General features: G+C 38.3%; 2 protein-coding genes across 6 annotated transcripts; one reads left to right on the forward strand and one right to left on the reverse strand.

Annotated features, from left to right (window-relative positions):
• The first annotated feature begins 53 nt into the window (after positions 1-53).
• Positions 54-9,489, forward strand: LOC145108741 (pentatricopeptide repeat-containing protein At1g71210, mitochondrial-like). 5 transcript variants are annotated; one of them, XM_079045815.1, is made up of 5 exons: positions 54-281; positions 777-1,510; positions 1,592-3,593; positions 3,878-4,076; positions 9,234-9,489. In XM_079045815.1, exons 2-3 carry the CDS (start codon positions 874-876, stop codon positions 3,541-3,543), a joined length of 2,589 nt encoding a protein of 862 aa, XP_078901941.1. In that variant the 5' UTR covers positions 54-281; positions 777-873; the 3' UTR covers positions 3,544-3,593; positions 3,878-4,076; positions 9,234-9,489. The 5 variants fall into 5 exon arrangements, with proteins under 5 accessions (XP_078901941.1, XP_078901937.1, XP_078901939.1 ...); XM_079045811.1 differs by having other exon boundaries at positions 777-3,593; XM_079045813.1 differs by having other exon boundaries at positions 54-252; positions 777-3,593.
• LOC145106350 (uncharacterized) lies at positions 8,296-12,525 on the reverse strand. Its single transcript, XM_079043350.1, has 3 exons — positions 12,069-12,525; positions 11,256-11,965; positions 8,296-8,433 (listed from the first exon to the last, which is right to left on the reverse strand). The coding sequence occupies exons 1-3, from the start codon at positions 12,523-12,525 to the stop codon at positions 8,296-8,298; spliced, it is 1,305 nt and encodes a 434-aa protein (XP_078899476.1).
• Between the last annotated feature and the right edge of the window lie 9,653 nt (positions 12,526-22,178).

The raw sequence follows: 22,178 nt of genomic DNA on the forward strand, positions 1-22,178 counted from the left end.
ATTATATTATTTTTTCCGGAAAAGAAAGTAAATCAAACCGATTGGTAGTTTGGTACCTTGCTAGTAGCGTTTTCTTCTCTCTCGCCCCATCTCTCCTCGCCTAGACGTCAGCCCCCCGACGTCGCCGTCTCCTTTCATCTCCGGCATGCTGCTTCTCCCATCGCCGGATTGCTGCTCCATCTTGCTTCACGACATTACCAGTAAATGTATTTGATTCAGCGTTTTGCTTCCGATTCCAATTGAATGAAGCTAGTATGTGTATAAAGGAACTACTGATTTAGGTCGTTTAATATCTTTTCGCTTATATAGGATTTAGAAATGAAGCACTGCATATCGTAAAAAAGATATACTGTCTGATAACTAGTAGAAAAACTGTACGAACTTAGGGCATCTATATTGCTAATCCATGGATTTTATTAGTGTTTACCCAGTTCTATGTTCAATGCCAATGTATACTTCAAGTAATACCAAGACGTTAACTTTACATAGCTTGGTGGATAAGCGAGGTTAACTAGCTTCAATCAAGCTCTTATAGGATCTATATGCTATTGAATTTCTGATTGTTGCATAATTACTTGCTTGATACCATGGTTTATGCCCAATCACAGCTGTTGAGATGAGTTTTGGATTAAATATGATTCTTTAAGAGGTTTACACTATTCGGATGAATGCATAACCATTCCCAAATCCCAATTGAACTTGGATAGCAATTTCATGTCCACTTGAGTTAATTTCCTGAATATTTATTAATGTATTTGTTTTTGGTTGATTTATAGGTTCATAGTTGGGATACAGACATCAAGAAATAATAGTTTGCCTTGCCTCTAAGGCAGTGTTAATGTCGTAGCTTACAACAAATCCACTTCACAAATTATGGTGAGACTAAGATACCTAAAGCAAAATTCCATCAGATCCCTCATTTCTCCTCTCAATAACAACAATCCCTTCAACTATTCGACAATAACATCATCCACCACATCGAATGCTCTCAGTTTAAACCCATTATTTCCATCTTATTCATCATCCCTGCATAAATTACAAGCAGAAGATTTGGCTGTAACATTTCGCGAATGGTTCAAGTCAAGTGGGAACCCTTTTCTTGACCAAATACATCAAATCCTATCTTCTAATGGCAGCATCAGTGAAAATGAGGATTTTGTAGTGCAACATGAAGCCATAGATGCAGCTTTATCTTCTCTAAATCTACGCCTCACAGAGTCACTTGTTCTTGATGTTTTGTCATACGTGAAAGACGTTTTATCTTGTACAAAGTTCTTTGATTGGGCAGGGAGACAACAAGGGTTTCACCACACACGTGCCACATTCAATGCAATTTTCAAGATTCTTTCAAGAGCAAAACTGATGTCAAAAATGTTTGATTTATTGGATAGGTATAACAAACATCGCGGAGGTCACATGACTAATTTTCACAACATTTTGGTCATGGGTTATGCTGTTGCAGGAAAACCCGAAGTTGCCCTTCAGTTATTCGGCCGAATGCGATACCAAGGTATTGATTTAGATGATTTTGCTTATCATGTGCTTTTAAATGCTTTAGTGGAAGAGGGTTATTTTGATGAAGTTGAATCAGTTGCTAGACAGATCAAGACTCGTGGGTTTGAATCAGAAATCACTCATTCAATATTGGTCAAGGGTTTTTGTAGAAAAAGGGAGTTTGATAAAGCAGAAAGTTATCTTCGTGGGGTGATTGATAGTGGGATTAAAATAAAGAGTAGTGGTTATATAGTTGGTGCTCTTGTTGATGCATTATGTAAGAATGATGAATTTGAAAAAGCTGGGAAATTAGTCGATGAATTTGGAGAATTTCATGTTTATGATATATGGATTCGGGAACTTGTTCGTGCTAGAAAGCTAGATGGAGCTATGGAGTTTTTGCAAAAAACTAGGAACCAAAAGACGGCTGTTTATGTTCCGGATGTTTTTCGTTACAACTCCTTGATTTTAAGACTTCTAAGAGAAAACAGACTCGAAGAAGTATGTGATTTAGTGATTGAAATGAGGGAAAACAATATCCCTCCAGATGAGTTAACAATGAACATTGTTTTATGCTTTTTTTGTAAAGCAGGAATGGTGGATATTGCTGTAAAATTATACGATTCAAGAACAGAGATTGGATTATCTTTGAGTTCAATGGCTGTTAATTATTTAATGAATACCCTTTGTAGGGACGGAAGCGTCATTGATGCATATCGTATTTTAAGCAACTCAATCGACCAAGGGTATTTCCCAGGAAAAATCCCGTTTTCTATCTTGGCAGATGCTTTATGCAATGTGGAAAATCTCGAGATGATGAAGGAGTTTTTTCGTGTAGCATTAGAACATGGGATTTTGTTAAGCAATAAGTTTTACGAAAAGTACATAAACGCCCTTTGTAGTAAGGGAAAGTTAGAAGACGGGTATATCATACACGGGGAATTAACCCTTCTTGATAAAGTAACAACTGGATGTGCTTACAATACTTTGATAAACGGGTTTATAAAACACAATAGAGGCGATATTGCAACAAGATTATTGATAGAAATGAAAGAAAAAGGTCGTACCCCTGGGAGGGAATTGTTTCGAGGTGTTGTTCAAAGTGTATGTGAAATGGAAAATCCCGAAAAACAATTTAAAAAATTGTTGGAAATGCAATTGTCTTTACATGAACCCAATTGTACGTTTTTTAATTATTTTATAGAAGGAGCGGGTCTTGCTAAAAGACCCGATTTAGCAAAAGAAGTTTATGAAATGATGAAAAAAAGTGGGATTTCTCCGAATTTGGGTTCGGATGTTTTGATGTTGAAAAGTTATTTAAAAAGTGGGAAAACATCGGATGCGTTGATGTTATTTTATGATATTTTGAAAAGACGAAAAATCGGGAGAAAAATATGTAACACAATGGTTGTTGGTTTATGCAAAGCAAGTAAACCGGATGTTGCGTTGAGTATATTTTTGGAAATTAGAGAGAAGGGTAAAACGGTCAAACCAAGTATCGAATGTTACGAAGAGTTAATTTACGTTTTATGTAAATACAAAAGATATGACAAAGTCATGGATGTTATCAATGACATGATTCGAGTTGGGTGTCCTTTATCGTCTTTTATCGGGAACAATTTGCTTCTATATTCTTTAAAAGACCAAAACCTATACAGCACTTGGGTTGACTCACTATCCACCGAGTCAACCGAGTCGACTCAGTCGTCACCTATATGGAAACTCGGCGAGTTGGTTGGGTTGTTTTCTGACCGGTTTAGAGACGATATAGATATTGATGAGTTGGAGGAAGTAGTGGGGAAGTTTTTTCCACTTGATATATACACATACAACATGCTTTTGAGGAAACTAATAAAGAAACAGGTGGATGATGCTTCTAGATTGTTCCGGAAGATTTGTGAAAAAGGGTATAAGCCGAATCAGTGGACTTATGAGACTTTGGTGCATGGGTTTTACAGACATGGTAGGGCGGCTGAAGGTAAAGTATGGCTGGAGGAGATGCAGAAGTTAGGGTTTACTCCAAGTGAGGCTACAACAGTTTTGCTTTAAAGGTTTTCATAAAGTTGCATACTTCCAAAAACATGTGAAACATATCAAAGGTATGTAAACTATCAGCTTTTGTAGTATTTAGGGTTAAATGCTAGAAATAGCAATATATGATCATTGGTTTGTTTGTTATAAGAGGAAGAAATGAAAGTACGATGCTATAATACAGACAAATAAAATAAAGTAGATTGCTTTCTGTTGCATTTAGTAATACTGGTTATAGCTTTTTTCTATGGAAAAGTCTCTGGTCTTTCAAACATTTACTAATATTTACATAAAGAGACTATAAAATAATTGATTTATCTGAAATTTGGCACCTTTGATTTATTCACATCAGATAGGAGAGAGGGTGGGAAGTTAGACAAGGGTGTTGCAGACTTGCAGTATTGTTTGGTGGTTTTTTGGATTTCATGAGCATTGATTGAAAACTCAGCCACAAATTTGAATGACATAACTCTTCATCTTCTATCTTCTATCTTCTCCATTTTCTTTGATTTCATCACTCAAGAGTCAAGATAGCCACAAATTTGAACCAGGTACATGGCTTGCAACTCATTTTAAACTCTTGTTTTAATTTTTTGTTTCAAATTTTTTTATTATTCCTCTTTCTTTTTCCTTATCTCAGTTTCTGTTTGATTCCATGGGTGATTCAATATAGCGCAATGTTTGATTAGAAATGAAAGATTAGAACCAATTTATTACAAGAAAATGAAACCTAGCATTCAAGAGGCTAGACTCTCCCTGAGACCGATTAACTTTAATCTTCTTGCCTAACTAGTTTTCTACTTCGCTCAGAAACTCTTTTGGAGACTTCAAAAGATTCATATTTTTTTCTTATCAAGAGATTTATATTTGTTTCTCATCAAGAGATTTATATTTGTTTCTTAACATGTAGAAGTAGTCAAATCTTTTGAAATCATCACTAAAAGTGAAAAAGTATCTAAATCCTCATCTAGATGGTGTGTTAATGCATCAACTCTTACATTTAAGGTAAAATGTTGTTTCTTCATTTAACAAGTCAACATGATTCACATATCTTATAAGATTCTTGTAAACTAGGGATTGAGGGTGAAAATACATTATTGATTGCGTACTTTACAAGGAGATTGTACAAGACTTTATATACAGGCAGGATCCCTAGACATAGAAACCCTTGGGTCTATGGGCTAACTAGGCTAAAGCTAATACATATAATATTTGCATTCTAACACTCTCCCTCAAGTTGAATCATATATGTTAAGCATGTCTAACTTGTTAGAAATAAAAGATATTTACGAACCAGAGGTAACGCTTCGCTTTGATGAAGTAGTTGATTTCCTTTTCGAACATGGGGAGTAGAGATGATTCCATCTTCTAGATTTTCACAAGTGAAATTGCTGTCTTCTTTGATATATCTAGTACTTTCATGAAAGAAGGGATTGTTTACAATATTGATAGCCGCCTCATTATCACAATACAGGTTCATTGGTTTGGATTGAGCAAACTCAAGTTCATCCAACATATTTCATACCCATATTAGCTCGCATGTAGTTTAAGCCATAGCCTGATATTCAGATTTAGATTCAACACTTGATTGTGAAACGACATTGTGTTTGTTACTTTTCCATGAAACTAGATTCCTTTCGACAAACACACAATAGCCTGTAGTAGACTCCCTGTTTGTAGGATCGCAATTGTAGTTGACAGTAGTGAAGCCTTCGATGACATGATGATCGTGATTTTGATATAGGACGCCTTGACTAGGAGCACCCTTTAGATACTTTAGAATATAACTAACTGCATCCCAGTGTAATGTTCATGGAGATGCCATAAACTGACTTACAACACTCACCGGAAAAGCAATGTCCGGACGTGTAATCGACAGACAGTTAAGTTTTCCCACAATTCTTTTGTATTTCTCTGGGTTATCAAGTGAATCTCCATCATCTACTTTCAATTTCATATTCAGAATCATTGGGAACTCGAAAGGTTTTGTTTCAAATTTTCAATCATCCCAGGAATCTTCAAAATATCCGAGCAATATTACCGTTGAGATAAACAAATCATTTCCGAGTACGAGAGACCTTATTTCCTAAAAGTATTTTTAAAGGATCTTGGTCCTTTGTTTGAAACCGAGATGCAAGGAAAACTTTCAGTTTCTTGATCCTAGTTCTGTCACCCCCGGTAATCACAATGTTATCAACATGCACCACTAGCAAAATGCATCCAGAAGGTGATGAAGTAAATAACACAGAATGATCATAAGAGCTTCTTTGTAATCCAAATTCTGTCACCACGAAATTAAACCGACCGAACCAATCCCGATGGTATTGCTTTAAACCATACAATGATTTAAGCAATTTACAAACTCTATCACCCCTCTGAGCAACACTGGTTTCTCCATACAAACTTCTTCATTTAAACCACCATGCAAAGAGGCGTTCTTCGCATCCAGTTAGTGGAAGGGCCTGGTCATAAATTAGTTAGTGGAATGAACATGCGGGTGGAAGATACCTTAGCCACAAGAGAGAATGTCTTAGAGTAGTCTACCTCAGTCTGATTATATCCTTTAGCAACCAATCTTGCCTTCAAATGAGCCACATATCCATTTGGATTAACTTTCAGCGTGAACACCCATTTGCAACCGATCGCTTTTTGACCCACATGTAAGTCTACCAAATCCCATGTATTTTTATGATTGAGAGCATTGATCTCATCGATCATAGCATCCTGCCATCCAGAATGGTTCAAAGCTTCACCAACCGTTTTAGCAACATATATATCATCACGTATAGATATCATAGCACATTAAGTTGAAAATAATTTATCATAGTAAACAAATGAGGCTATAAGGTAAGTACATTAACACTTACCTTTCCTTAAGGCAATGAGAACATCAAGGTGCTCAACACAAAAAATTCTTTAACCCTAAAGTAGGCTCAGATGTCTCTTATTGATTCCCGAAAATCCCATTTCATAATTCACCATACTCTCCAAATGTGTTATGATCCCATATCGGCTGAAAGTACTATAAGTTGGTGGCTTATAAGTCTAGGTGTCCCTCCTCTTACAAGCTGGCTTTTGGGAGTGAGTTCTATACTCGAGCTTATGGCATGATACGGGCCTAGTATGGGATGGGTTCGTATCAATAATGTAATGTATCCACCCATGTTGTTCACATACAGAAGGAGAAGGAATAAGACAAAGCAGACAAAGAATGGGCCCAACAATGACTTGGATCCCGGGGAAGACCACATGAGTGGACCAACCAGGGGCAGAATAGGGATTGATGCCAGATTATTCCTCATATATAGAGTAGCTGACGTATTGGTTAGGGTAGCTAAAAATTTGTTAGAACATTCTCTGGGAGAGTTATAGCGACTCGAACTGGTATATTTTCTTGTAATCCTTTCATTTCCATTTCAATCAATCAGTCATTCAGATTCATATTCTCGTTTTGTATTGAAAATCCTTATCAGGCGCCGGATTTCACTGGTGGGTTTTCCTTGAGACTGAGTCACAGTTTTTGGGGTGTTGGAGGAAGCGTTTGTCGTCCGAGGTCAAAAATAAGTGGTCTTAATGGGAGTGATAAGAGGTGATCCGGATATGAACCCGGTTGAATGTGTGGGGCGAGTAATAGTACTTGGGTTACTTATCGTTACTGGGCTGCTCTTCTTTCCTTGTTGGGCTCTTAGTTTATCCTCCACTTTAATTGCCAAACTCATCGCATGATCCACTGATAAAGGCCCAAGAAGTCTCACTTCTGACCTAATTTCATCCTTCAACCCGTTTATGAATTGACCCATGGATATGTCGTCGGGTATGTTGGTCAACAGCGCTAACAGTTCAATGAAGCTTCTTTGATATTCCAACACCGATCCCACCTGAGATAACACCAACCACTGCTCTTGTAACGTTCCGACATTAGTAGGGCGGAACTGTCGGAGGAGCAACGATTTCATCTTTTCCCACCGGACAATTAGTATTCTTTGATGCTCCCACTGAAACCATAGTAAAGCATCACCTTCTAGCGCCACCACCGCCGCTTCTACCTTGTCTTCCTCCGATAATCGGCAGAACTTGAAGTAGCGCTCCGCCCGTAAGACCCATCCATCGGGAAAGTTGCCATCGAAGAGTGGCATGTCAAGCTTCTGGAAACGCCAGTTCGCTCCTCCGTTGGATCCATTTCCACCGCCTGCCCAGTCCCCAGGACCTCCGCCGTTTCCTCCTCCGGAACCTGACTTTCCGGTGAATGTTTTTTGGGGATTGGATCCCATCCTCGGGGTGGTTTCCACTGGTATCTCGGTACCCCCACTGGACCCTTCTTCTGAAACCTTCTTCCCTCTGTCTGACTCATCAGGGTTGCTCTTGAGGACTGCTTTGAGGACTTCATCTATCTTCCGTTCTATGGAGGCCATAGAGTCTGCTTGGTGTTGGATCTGCAAGGACTGTTCATCCTATCTCTCGTGAACATGACTCATTGCCGCTTCCAAGGTTTCCACTCTTTTGTTTGTTGTCTGACCCTCCTTTCCTGCCCCGGCCATGAGCTCTGATACCAATTTGTTATGCCTTGCACAATAATGAGATTATAGATTCAAGCAAAACGAGAATACGAATCTGAATGACTGATTAATTGAAATGGAAATGAAAGGATTACAAGAAAATATAGCAGTTCGAGACGCTATAACTCTCCCATAGAATGTTCTAACAAATTCTTAGCTACCCTGACCAATACGTCAGCTACTCTATATATGAGGAATAATCTGGCATCAATCCCTATTCTGCCCCTGGTCCCCTTATGTGGTCCTCCCTTGGATCGAGGTCATTGATGGCCCCATTCTTTGTCTGCTTTGTCTTATTCCTTCTCCTTCTGTATGTGAACAACGTGGGTGGATACATTACAAAATGTCGCTGCTATTAAAACAAAAATAGGTTAAATGCAATAAATACTAAACATATTTTTGTTTATTTTCGTATTTTAGCATCTTGCTTCCATACCATTGTATTTGCAATCTTTTTTTTATTAAAACATTTTACTTTGAAAATATACATGATCATAACATTGTATTTTGAAAGATCGGTCCATTTATAGCAGTAAAAATTGTTTTGTATTTAGATGATATTAATTAGGTAGAATTTCACAATGTACATGCTATAATAGGAAGATATAAAATTAGGATGCTATAAATAATAAACAAATGAATAGAAGTTAGTTACTATTTCTTGCATTTAGAGGGTGTTTGGGATTTCCTCTCAAAACAACTTATTGCCTTATTGGTTTTTGAAAAGTCAAAAAGTCAAAAAAAAGTGTTTGGCAAAAAAATGACTTTTAAAACAATTTCTCCTTAACCCTTCAAAAAGGAGATTTTAAGAAATTAGAATTTGTAACTTTTCTAAACTCCATATGACTTTTTGAGTTGTAAAAGTCAGTATTACCTTAAAAAATACCGAAGGCAAACATTTTTTTTTTATTTTAAAAAACAACTTATTGACTTATTTGACTTTTTCCCACCACAAAAACTAATCCAAACACTTTTTTTGAAAACTCTTTTTGCTACCACCATAAGTCATTTTTTAAAAAGTTCTTTTAAGGATCAAAATGAAATCTCGAATACCCTCTTAACCTTACAAAATTATTAATGACACTATGTACTTACTTCTGAGTTTGTTTGGATAATGAAATTTATTAGCTGATTTATCTGTGATGATTGCAGTTGCTGTTGTTGGGCTTAAAGTTCAACCCAAAGATACCAAATTGAGTGGATCTCATAAATTTTGATGGAAGCCATTTGTGGCATCATGTATTTAGGGTGTGATATAATCTCAAAAGAATATGTTGTTAAATTTCAATATTAACATACTAATCTTCGGCTTTGCTAATGTTGCTATGTAATTATTATAATTTGTTCTAATGCGTATGTTTTGGAACATCATTTTAATAAAAATGAGTTTGAAGTTTATGGTTTAAAACATCATGCAAAACACTATAAAATAGTAGTATTATCTCAGACTTCGATTAATTTCTTATTGGAAAGTTAAACTTTGACGCAAAAAAATAAATCTTGATGTACGAGTATATTATTGTAACATTTTGCTAAGAGTTCACTTTCAGTTATTTTATTTATTTATGTTACACATGGGTACAAAAATATTGTTACCATGTACATGAATTCTCAATAAATATAGGGCTTGGAATTTGGAAAGGATCTCGTAGTGGTTGAAATTAAAAAGCACGTCCAGTACACCACTTCACCTATTCGTCTTAGCTCGTGTCCCATTCAGCTTGGTTTTTGTGTCATTTTATATTCCAGTTTTGTAATAGTTCTGTTAAAATAATAACCATGTTCTATCATCATATCTTGAAGTTTCAATTTTTAGTTTAATATTGTAACATGTTTCATTTTTTTTTCACTAGAATTTAGTTATGTGAGGGTAAGAGTAGTACAATATCATCAAGAGGAAATTACACGAATGGTCCCTATGATTTGGAGTAATTTGCACGTTTGATCCCTAATTTATTTTTTTAACTCGGAAGGTCCATACTGTTTGTTTTTGTTACGCGTTTGGCCCCTACTGTTTATTTTTGTTACGCGCTTGGTCCCTGTCTTACCTAAAAAGACTATTATTTAAATAGGAAAAAAATTGTGGGGTAGGTAAGGTAAGGTGAGGGGGTGTGGTTGGGGGTGTGTTTATTTAAATAAATTAAAAAATCAAGGACAAAATAGTCTTTTTAGATAAGACAGGGACCAAACGCGTAACAAAAACAAACAGTAGGGACCTTCCGAGTTAAAAAATAAGTTAGGGACCAAAGGCGCAAATTACCCTAAACCATAGGGACCAGTCGTGTAATTTACTCTATCATCAAATAGTACCCAAGTTTAACATATAGGTTATTCAAACATCTGTTAATGCTCTTCTCGGTGAAATTTGTTTATGGGTTTTCAAGTTTCATTTCATATTAGAGTTAAATCACAGATCACCAACAATTAATTTAGTATGTCCCAAGTTAAGAACTCAAGACCACCATTTATGCTCTACCTCCCATCATGGAGACAATATGATTAATTAACATCAATTAATTAGAAAATATGTATAAATTATTCAGACATTTAAATTAATTATAAAAAGAGTTGTCATATATTCGAATCTTATAAGCTTCGATTTTAGATGACATGCCGTTCTAAAAGAAGTTAATTATTGCTATTTAAAGTGATGGCATTGTAATCACTTTCCACACATAAAAATAACTCATAATGGCAAATATTTAATATAACTTGATAAACAAGGATGGCATAAAAATATAAAAAGTAATAATAATATTGTAGTTATAATATAATAATTATATTAGCCGTGTAGGGAATTAAAATCACAATGTTTAAATGTCCTCGTGAATGTAAAGCATGGTTGTAACAAAAGGCGCATGGGTCATGCTTTTTGAAAAAAAATTGTACATTAAGGCTATTTGTATATGTATGCGTATTTAAATAAGGTTGCAAGGGCATAAGTTTTATTATTATTATTATTATTATTATTATTATTATTATTATTATTATTATTATTATTATTTAAAGAACGACCAAATTCATTAAAAACTCACCCAAAATAACAAGTAACTATAGGGGAGCAGAGGTAAACATACAAAAAAAATAAGAGAGATTAAAACAAAAAAGGATTGAACAAAATTCAGCCAAATTACAAATACCACTCTTGCCTCTACACTTAATCCACATGTAGACCATCGCCTTGATGTTGTCAACCACGCCCATTGGATTAGTGAATCTTGCCTGGAATATTCGATCATTTATTGCTCTCCAAAGACCCCAAAACATCCCGTAGCAGATTACATTTAGTATCTCTCTCTTTTTCAGGCATCGACCCCAATTTACTGCATATTGTATCAACTCCTCTATGTTCTGGACACTTATAGGAGTAATACCACACCAACCGAATAAGCTTTTGCGTACGGTGACTGTAAAAGGACAATTTACCAGCAGGTGATTGATGACATCCACACCGCTTATGCACGAACTATAGGAGCTTGAATCTATCTTTACACCTCTTTGTATAAGTGCCATAGCTGATGGTATTCTATCCAGTAATGCTCGCCATATGAATGTTGTAACTTTTAATGGTATGAGCTTACTCCAGCTAATCTTTATGTTATTGGCAATGGCTGTTGGATTCGTGTCAATCTTCACTCTTAATAGATGCACCTGATAAACCCCATCAGGTGCAATTAGGCAGGAAAATTGATCATCACCAGATTGGATGTTAACTGACCCAATAGTAGCCGATAGACCCTCCACGTGAGAGGCTAGACCAGCAACCGTTGGACAAGACTTCCAATATCCCTTGAATAGCCCTTCCTTAATTCTTTCTGCATTGCATGATTTTTTTCTTTCGATCTCATATAGTTCTGGGTATAAATTTTTTAATTTTTCAGCACCTGTCCATTTGTCGTGCCAGAACTATGTTTCGTTGCCAGACTTTATTATTTGTCGGAATATATCGTTAAATCGAAATCCCATCGCCTCAATATCTTTTTTCACAGAAGCAATGCTGTTCCAACAACCTTTTTTTAGCTAAATGATCAGCCGGTTTGTTTTTCAAATTGTGCAGGCTAACAATAGCTTTGGCCCATAATGAGGATGATTCCTGTTTGATTCTCCACCACCATTTCACTAATAATGCCACGTTCAATGCTCTAATTGATTCAACTCCCAACCCACCAAGATCCTTAGGAGCAACAACTTTATCCCAAGCAACCCAATGCATTTTGTTCTTTTCTTCACTTCCACCCCACAAGAATTTCCGACAAATCTTTTCAAGTTGTTCTATGACACCAATTGGGGCTCTAAACAATGACATGTAATATGTTGGAAGATTACCCAATACCGCCTTAATTAACGTCAACGTCCCCCCAACAGACAACGTTTTGGATTTCCATCTCGATAGTTTGGCTTGAAACTTGTCTATACTTGGTCTGCAGTTCTTTATCAGCTTCATATTGGCACCAATTGGCACACCGAGATACGTAAATGGAAGGGATCTTGCTTCACACCCTAACAACTGCGCTCCTTTTTAAGATTTCCCCATTCGACACACCAACACCAAAGACCTTGGATTTATGGAAATTTACCTTCAATCCGGAGGACACATGGAAGCACCTAAGTATGGATGCAATATTTTTCAGATTATTCCTTGACCAATCTCCTACAAATAATGTGTCATCTGCATAGCACAGATGTGAGATTATCGGACCATCACTCGGTAATTGACTCCCTTTGAAAATGCCTTTTTCAACAGCCGTCTTCATTATAACATTCAATCCCTCCATTGCTATTATAAATAGGAACGGGGAAAGTGGACCCCCTTGTCTAACCCCTTTCGAGATGCTAAACTCTTTAGTTAGCGAACCGTTTATGGCCATCGAAGTTCTGGTAGAAGCGAAGCAACCGCAAATCCACGATCTCCATTTTACACCTAACCCCATTTAGGATAAAATCGAATCCAAGTATTCCCAGGCGATGGAATCAAATGCTTTGTCAAAGTCCACTTTAAAGAGCATAATGTTTTTCTTGACTTTTGGTCCATCCACATAGTTCGTTTACAATCAACGGTCCATTGAGTATGCTTTGCCCATGTACGTAAGCTGATTGCGCCTCGCCCACTACCTTACCCATAACTGTTTTTATTCTAGTAACAAGCAATTTCGAGATTATTTTATACATACACCCAGACTGATTGGTCTATAATCATTCAGAGTAGAAGGGTCTTTAACTTTTGGAGCAAGGGTTATACAAGAGGAGTTGCAGCTTCTTCCAAGAGTACCAATTCATCAAAATGCTTTACGAAATTCACCACATCATCAGCAAAAACAGTCCAATATTTCTTTAGAAATTTGAAACTCACTCCATCTGGTCCTGGGGCTTTGTCTCCACCACAAGCCCAAACTGCTTTCTTAACTTCTTCAACTAATAAGGGGCTTCTAACCTGATTGCATCCATCATATCAATTGATCTGATGTTGGGGTTAACAAGTTTTGGTCGAGAAATGTAACATCCCGTTTTAAGAAGAGTAATTAAATAATAAATCAGGAACATCGGGAAGTAATTATTATGATTATTTTATATTATTTAGAGCTCAAAATTAAATAATAATTAGTGGGGTGTTGGTTTCGGGGAGCCAAATGACAAGATTTGAATCTCTAGGGGTTAAAGTGTGATTGTGGGACTTAATTTGTAAAGATTTTCATGAGTCAAGTGGTGTTTGGTATTATTTGGACTTGAATTGTAAGGTTTTTCAGAAGGAAGGGTCGAAATGGTAAATTTTGGATTAGTTTGGAAAGAAATAATACAAGGAGGGACTGTTTTTGTTAGTATGGGAAAAGTTCAAAGGAATCGGGGTATAAAACCTATCGCTACTCTCTCTAACCCTAACCCTATGTGCAGCCGCTAGGATGATCTTTCAGCCGTCTTCCCCTCATCGGCGCTGCCACCCTTATCTTTTCCCCTCCGAACGCCAACCTCCTTCCTCCACCTTCAGCCGTCGCCATCTATGTTGGAACCGAAGAGCCATCGATTCGAATAGCTCTTGTCGCCGACGGATGACCACTTGGCGGGTGTCGTTGTCTCCATTGTTGTTGAAGACGTTGGTGCCACCGCTGCTGCTGCTCCGCCGACGACAGCGACCAGAAGAAGCCGCTGCCCTTCTCTTTCTCCTCCTTCAGCCGGCAACGACGAAGAGTTTCGCGTTGGGATGAATCTTTGGGACGCCGAGTAAGATTTGCATGGCCGCTGTTTCGCCATGAACACCACCGCCACACTGCTGCTGCCGGAGACGTTGTGGGCAGTTCGAGTGACAGTCGGAGGCTGATGGATTGACGTGTTCGCTGTTGCAGGGTTGTGAGCAACCGGGGACTTTCTGGGACGGGAAGGAAGCTAATCACCGCCACCTGCTGCCGCCAAACTCTGCCAGGTGGGTGGTTGGGTATATTTCGCAAGTCAAAGGCCTATGTGTGTGTGTTATACTTGGTTTCGTTGGCTGGAACCCTCAAGAACAACCACCACCACCACGTGCCACCTGCCGCCACCGGCCGCCGTGTCGGGTGGCGGTGTGCTTTGATTGTGTTTGGACCTCGTTTGGGGGATGTTTAGACAATGTGGGACCAATGAAACCCTAATGGGCCAATAAGGCCTAATGTGACCTAAAAGCCCAACCAATGGACTAATGAACTAGTATTGGGTTGGAAAAACCCTAAGGGCATAAAACCCTAACTTGTGGAAATTGATCGGGACACACACACGGGAATTATTTAATAAACTTGAAATATTAAATAATAATCATTTGCAAACTAACTTAAGGCAATAATCGACTTAATGGATTAAGTCCTTAATGGATTAAGTCCTTAATGGGTTAAGTAAGAAACACTTAACCCTAATCATCATGTCATGTGAAAACCCTAATTTTGGGATTTTGGGCTTGGACTTATCGAGATCCACATTTGGGCCATTGGAATGGAATCGTGTATTAAGCCCACTCACAACATATGACTTATTTAGTAAAGTAAGGGACTTAATGGATTAAGTCGTTAATGGGTTAAGTGAGAAACACTTAACCCTAATTGCCACTTTATATGAAACCCTAATTTCACTTGGGCCTTTATTTGGGCCTTTCTATTGGGCTTTGGTAATTGGATTATTAATGGGCCATCCAAGAATAATCATAAGGACTAGAATATGTTGATGGGCTTAGGGTAAGGCCCATATGAGGGTGTGGGCCCAATTTGGAAAATTGGGTCGTGGATGGGCCATAGTTTGGGCCTTGATGATTATATGATATTGGGCAATTGGAAATGCCAAATGTTTGGGCTGGACTAAGTAGTTGGGCCTTTAATTATGACCATGTAGAGGTCTGGGCCCAATTTTCCATATGTTGGGCTTTGTCCCATTACTTGACTATTGAGCCTTTAGTGTGTGAGTTGGACTTTGGGCTTGGAACCCAATTATTAATTGGGTGTTATTTGTGATGGGTTTTGAGCATTCTAACACTCCTAAGTGTACATGCAACCCTAGAAAACCTTGGATCTATGTTTGTCTAAAATACATGCAAAATATTTTTTCCAAGGTTCATAATCCTATCTAGCATACATGGGGAACTTTTATCATAAAAGATGGCTAGGATTACATACCTTGTAGTTGTTTTGATTCCTTGAAAACCTTGAGAGCCTAACACCCCAAGTGTGATGCCTCAAATGTTTCACACAACACCAAATGCTCTTGGAATAAACTTTGAGAGAATGTAGAACACTTCTAATTCGGCTTGCCCTCTTGTCTCACTAGCGTAGCCGATTTTGGTTGCTCTAAGTATGCTTATATAGTGTGTTGCATTAGGGTTACACCATGTAAACCCTAATGTGACATGGCTCTTCATTTCCATGACCCATGGGTTTGTAACTCCCATGGAGCATACATGGAGCATCCTATGGACCTTAGCCCAACTTGATAACCCATGGAGCTTTTAGCCCACTATACAAGTTATGGATGATTTACATAATCAACCCATATATTTAATTAGTCTCCTTTTGATCACTTAATTAATTCTAGATTAATTCTTGATCAATACTAATTAAATAATATTATTAATATATTAGAACTTATAATATATTAATAAACCACAAGTGTTATTTCTCTCATTTAGTCTATCCAAATGCATGATGCCATGCAACCCAAATGGACCATGCCGGGTCGGGTCAAGTACATACCAGAAATAGTTATGGACTTAGACACCTTATCCAACAGTCTCCTACTTGGATAAGTCTAATAACTATAGCTGCAAGTATGACTTCAGGAACTGATCAGCAATCGTAGCTCTTTTCAAGGTCTCTCGGAACTGAGAAGATGATGATACGCCATTTAAGATAAGTGATCATATAATCCTCTGTTCTAGATATCATCCGGACAAATACATGGAACAATGTCTTGCTTATTGTCCAGCAGTTTGTTTCTCGATTTCCGATTTGTTTGACATAGAACTTAATTGAACACATCAACTTAGTTCTGACCGGGCCCGGTACATAGGTCAAAACAAAATCATCGAGGGGCCCAGATATCGCTTCTAATCCAAGAAGGAACAGATAAACTTCGACTCATATGCTTGTTCTACTACTTGTTAAATCACACACAAACGCACGTTTTATAACATCGAGTTACCAATGCGTTTTCGCACGATCAATGCATAACCAACTCATAGACAACAAGTCATATCTCTAGGTTTGAAGACTTATATGATATTACCGTCTCGCGATCACTCGAGATAAATTCCATGAAGTGATACCAACGAGCGTGGGTTGAATCCAATACTCAGAACTTATGAGCACTCATGAGTGTTGATGCCATGTCCAACATCTTAGACCTCTACAACCAACTCATGACAGTCTTAATTCATATCTACTTCCAACATATGACCGACTGTGGATAATTTGAATAATATGTAAAACATAACATAAATATTCTGGAAGTCAAAACATGCAAAAGAAATAATAGTAAACGATCGACACAAGATAGCAACACTTTACTCATAAATAAAACACACCTTTTATTCATCATCAAATGTCAATTTACACTTTACAAATTTCAAAATTATCTAACTACTAAAACTAATATCATCCTTCAGCCCTATGCTGGAGATGCTTAACCCAACCCAGTCCCTTCGTGAGGGGATCTGCTGGGTTCTCATCCGATGATACCATCTTTGCCACGAGGAGTCCTTCTTCTATTCGATATCTGATGAAATGGTATTTTCTGTCAATGTGTCTGGATCTCCCGTGATCCCTTGGTTCCTTCGCTAAGGCAACTGCACTTTCACTATCACAGAAAATCTCTATTGGCTCCTTTATAGCTGGTACAACTCCAATGTCTCCAATGAAGTTCTTTAGCCATATCGCCTCCTTTGCTGCCTCGCTTGCCGCTATATACTCTGATTCGCAAGTTGAATCAGCCACTGTCTCCTGCTTGGAACTTTTCCAAGAAATTGCTCCTCCGTTTAAGGTAAAGACCCAGCCCGACTGAGAGCGGAAATTATCCCTATCAGTCTGGAAGCTAGCATCACTATACCCTACAACTCTCAAGTTATCACTCCCACCAAGGGTAAGGACCCAGTACTTAGTCCTCCGTAGGTACTTGAGAATGTTCTTTACCACAGTCCAGTGAGCCTTACCAGGGTTCCCCTGATACCTGCTAACCATGCTCAAAGCAAAGGCTACATCAGGACGAGTACACGTCATAGCATACATGATCAAGCCTACAGCTGAAGCATAAGGTACTCGACTCATTTCTGCTATCTCAACCTCGGTACTTGGGCTTTGAGTCTTACTCAATCTAGCGTTACTCTAGATGGGTAACTCTCCTTTCTTGGAATCTTGCATGCTGAACCTCTTCAGCACTTTATCCAAGTATGTACTCTGACTAAGTCCAATTAGTCTTTTACTCCGGTCTCTCAGAATCCTTATCCCTAGGATATAGACAACTTCTCCAAGGTCCTTCATAGCAAAACACTTCCCAAGCCAGGACTTCACTTCCTGCAAGGTTGGGATGTCATTTCCTATGAGTAGTATATCATCCACATACAGTACCAAAAAGCTAACTATACTCCCACTAGCCTTGACATAGACACAAGATTCATCTTCACTCCTCGAAAAGCCAAACTCTTTGACTTTCTCATCGAAGCAAAGATTCCATCTGCGAGGTTCTTGTTTCAATCCGTAGATGGATTTCTCAAGCTTACACACTTTATTAGGGTACTCTGTGCTGATAAAACCCTCTGGATGATTCATGTAAACATCCTCAGCCACCTTTCCATTAAGGAAAGCGGTTTTGACATCCATTTGCCATATTTCATAGTCATGAAATGCAGCTATGGCTAACAATACCCTAATAGATTTAATCTTGGCTACTGGTGAAAAGGTCTCATTATAATCAACTCCCGGAGTTTGAGAAAAGCCCTTTGCAACCAGTCGCGCCTTATAAGTATGTACATTACCATCCATGTCGGTCTACTTCTTGAAGATCCATTTGCACCCAACTGTCTTACGACCTGGTACATTGTCAACCAAGTTCCAAACCTGATTGTCAGACATGGACTGTATCTCGCTGTCCATTGCCTCTTTCCATTTAGCAGACTCGGGGCCTGCCATGGCTTCCGCATAGCTGTTAGGTTCATCCAGACTTACCAGTGTCTCATCACTGATAAGTGTCTCACCTTCCGCAGTAATATGGAAACCATAGTAGTTCTCAGGTGCATTCCTAACGCTTGTGGAATGCCTCAGAGGTACATACTCGTCAATTGGATCAACAGGAGTTTCCTCCTCAAGTTGATTGCTAGGGTTTGAGGTTCCTTCACCGCTTGACTCTTGAATTTCTTCAAGGTCAATTTTCCTCCCACTGTTTCCTTGGCTTATGAACTCTCTCTCTCGAAAGACAGCCCTCCTTGCTACAAAGACCACATTCTCACTAGGTCTGTAGAAGAGGTAACCAAAGGATTTCTGTGGGTAGCTGATGAAAATACACCTCTCACTTCGAGGTTCGAGCTTATCGTGAGTGTCACGTCTCACGAAAGCTTCGCAACCCCAAATCTTGATGTGGGCTAGATTAGGAACTTTTCCAGTCCACATCTCGTGAGGTGTTTTGGCAACCTTCTTTGTAGGGACCAGATTAAGGATATGGGCGGCAGTCTCTAAGGCATACCCCCAGGATGAGATTGGTAGCGAAGCTCGACTCATCATGGAACGAACCATGTCCAACAAGGTTCGATTACGCCTCTCAGCTACACCATTCAAATGTGGTGTCCTGGGAGGTGTTAATTGTGAGACAACCCCACATTCCTTAAGATAGTCGAGGAACTCTGTACTAAGATACTCACCACCACGATCGGATCGAAGCATCTTATTGTTTCTGCCCAATTGATTCTCGACTTCCTGTTTAAACTCTTTAAACCTTTCGAAAGTCTCTGACTTATGCTTGATTAAGTAGACATATCCATATCTACTATAATCATCTGTAAAAGTCACATAATAACGATTAGCATCCCTTGTGGCAGTTTTGAAGGGTCCACACACATCCGTGTGCACTAGATCCAACAAACCTTCACCCATAGTACAGGAACCTGTGAAGGGTGACTTTGTCATTTTTCCAAGTAAGCATGATTCACAACTATCATCTGACTTTAGGTCAAATGACTCCAAGACTCCATCTTTTTGGAGTTGGCCTATGCGTTTCTTGCTTACATGTCCAAGACAACAATGCCATAATGATGCTTTATCCAAGTTATTATCATTAGTAGAATCAATACACAACACATTATTTCCTAAGTTATCAACAACAGACACAACTTCATACACACCATCACAAGGTAATGCTTTAAAATAAAACACATTATTAAAGAAAGCATTTATTCCACCAACTTCATTATCAAAAGAAAAGGTAAACCCTTGTTTGTACAAAGCATGAAAGGAAATAACATTTCTTGCCATTTCAGGCGAATAACAACATTTATTCAAATCTAAAGTAAACCCACTACTTAGCAACAAAGTATAAACTCCAATATTGGTGACAGGTGAAACTTTCCTATTCCCCATGATCAAGTTTATCTTTCCATGCTCCACATTCTCACTTCTTCTTAGTCCCTGCAACTCAGAACAAATATGAATACCACAGCCGGTATCAAGGACCCAAGAGTTAGAATAGGGTGAGTTATTAGATAATATAGTGTAAATACCTGCATGGTTGGGTTTTACTTTCCCATCCTTCAGATCTTGCTGGTACTTTGGACAGTTTCGCTTCCAGTGCGCCTTTCCATGGCAATAGAAGCATTCAGCCTCTTTTGGATCAGAAGAAGGAATGACGAAACCTTTCTTGGTTCAACTTGAAGAGGAGCCATAAAGGGTCTTACCCTTGGTACCCTTCGAAGGGTTCTTCCTCTTCTTCCCTCTACCTTTCTCAATTGCCAGGACAGGTGTGGAGTTTGGAGTAGGAGTAGGAGTGGTAACAACCGACTTACCTTTAAGACCTGATTCTGCAGTCTTTAGGAGTCCTTGAAGTTTGCTGAGGGTGACTTCTTCCTTGTTCATGTGGTATGTCATGCGGAATTGATCATAACACAAAGGTAAGGAGTGCAAAATGATATCTATTGCCAACTCCTCTGGGAAGTTCACATTCAGCTTCATTAAACGGTCCACATACCTTTGCATTTTCTGCATGTGGCCCGTGATAGGTTCACTATCCTTCATTCAGGTTGTTATCATGGAGGAAATGATTTCATATCGCTCTTGACGAGCACTCTGATGGTAGCGGTCCATCAAATCCTGGTGCATCTCAAAAGGATAGTAGTCCTCATAGGACTTTTGGAGCTCGGTTGTCATAGTGGTCATCATGATGCATGCCACTTTGGTAGCATCTCTTTCATGTGCCTCATATTCAGCAAGCTCCTCAGGAGTAGCAGTTGGCTCAGGTACCTTAAGCTCCTTGTCGATAACATATTCTTTGTTCTCGTAACGAGTGACCATCCTGATGTTCCTGATCCAATCTGTAAAGTTGGATCCATCAAATATGACTCTCCCACAAAGATTCATGAGAGAGAAGGAGCCAGTAGGGTTTGAGCAAGAAGCAGCATTGTTGGAAGACATCTGAAAAGAAGAAAACAAGTTTAGTTTAGATATAAAGATAGTCCTTAATAAAACACCCAAATGTAATATTAAGGCTAGGATCCAATCACAATATATTATAACTTAGAAGAGGGATGCCTTGATCCAAGCTATAACATATTTGAAAGGTAGGTGAATGACGATTCACCAATTTCCACCATGAAAAACGAAATATATAAGTATTAGGTTTTATTTAGTTCTTAGAAACTCCTAGATTCTTTTGAGATTCATTGAACTTTTCAATGGCATGTTTCAATCTCGAGTGTGCCATTCATGTTTTGTGACTGCGATACCGAGGATCACAAAACAAGGTGTGAAGTAACCATGCAAATTACTTGGTACCCTTAATGTTTTTCACTTAATCGATGTGCCGGTTAACCACACGTGCTCCACCGACCTATGAAAAACCTTAAGTCACCCTTTGCCTACCTTGTTAAGTCCAAGTTAGTGTGTCGGTTAACCACACAACTCCACTAACGACTTAATCAATGTGCAAAGTGTAATTTCATGGGTTAGCACCTTATTCACATTTTCCTAAAGTAACTAAGATTGAGAATTTATAAAAACATTTAGTTACTTTATAATAATCATTATACTTTTAATGAGAATTTTAAGTCATTGTCCTACCCGTTCGGCTAACGACCCTCCACCAGTCAAGGAAGCGGTGGGTGAGAGTGGACACCCATTAAGCTGCCATTTTATAGGCAACAACCTTATACCCCCTTATAGACCGGCTTCGTGAATGAGGCCTACTAATGGTAAAACGACTTGATCTTATACATATATATATTATATTAAACTTATAATATTATAAAGTATAAGGGTTGAATTTTAACTTTTAAAATTCTAGGGGTTGGAACTAAAGTTTATTAGATGACTTTACATGTTCCAAAACTTGAGGGCAAGTTTTGTAACTTTACAAAACCATTCCATTCATAACTTATGAGTTATTAAAATGAAG

This window comes from Lactuca virosa, chromosome 4 (genome assembly GCF_052849685.1).
Source record: "Lactuca virosa cultivar CGN04683 chromosome 4, Lactuca_virosa_CGN04683_v6, whole genome shotgun sequence".
Lineage (NCBI taxonomy): Eukaryota > Viridiplantae > Streptophyta > Magnoliopsida > Asterales > Asteraceae > Lactuca > Lactuca virosa.

Bases quoted from the DNA above. Each gene is read 5' to 3' on its own strand.
- LOC145108741 (XM_079045811.1), top strand. From the start codon at position 874: ATGGTGAGACTAAGATACCTAAAGCAAAATTCCATCAGATCCCTCATT.
- LOC145106350 (XM_079043350.1), bottom strand. From the start codon at position 12,525: ATGAAGCTGATAAAGAACTGCAGACCAAGTATAGACAAGTTTCAAGCC. The intron at 11,966-12,068 runs GTGAAAAAAGAT...ACAAATGGACAG, and splicing joins GTTGGAACAGCATTGCTTCT to GTGCTGAAAAATTAAAAAAT. The intron at 8,434-11,255 runs GTCTACATGTGG...TTGTTTTAATAG, and splicing joins TTGACAACATCAAGGCGATG to CAGCGACATTTTGTAATGTA.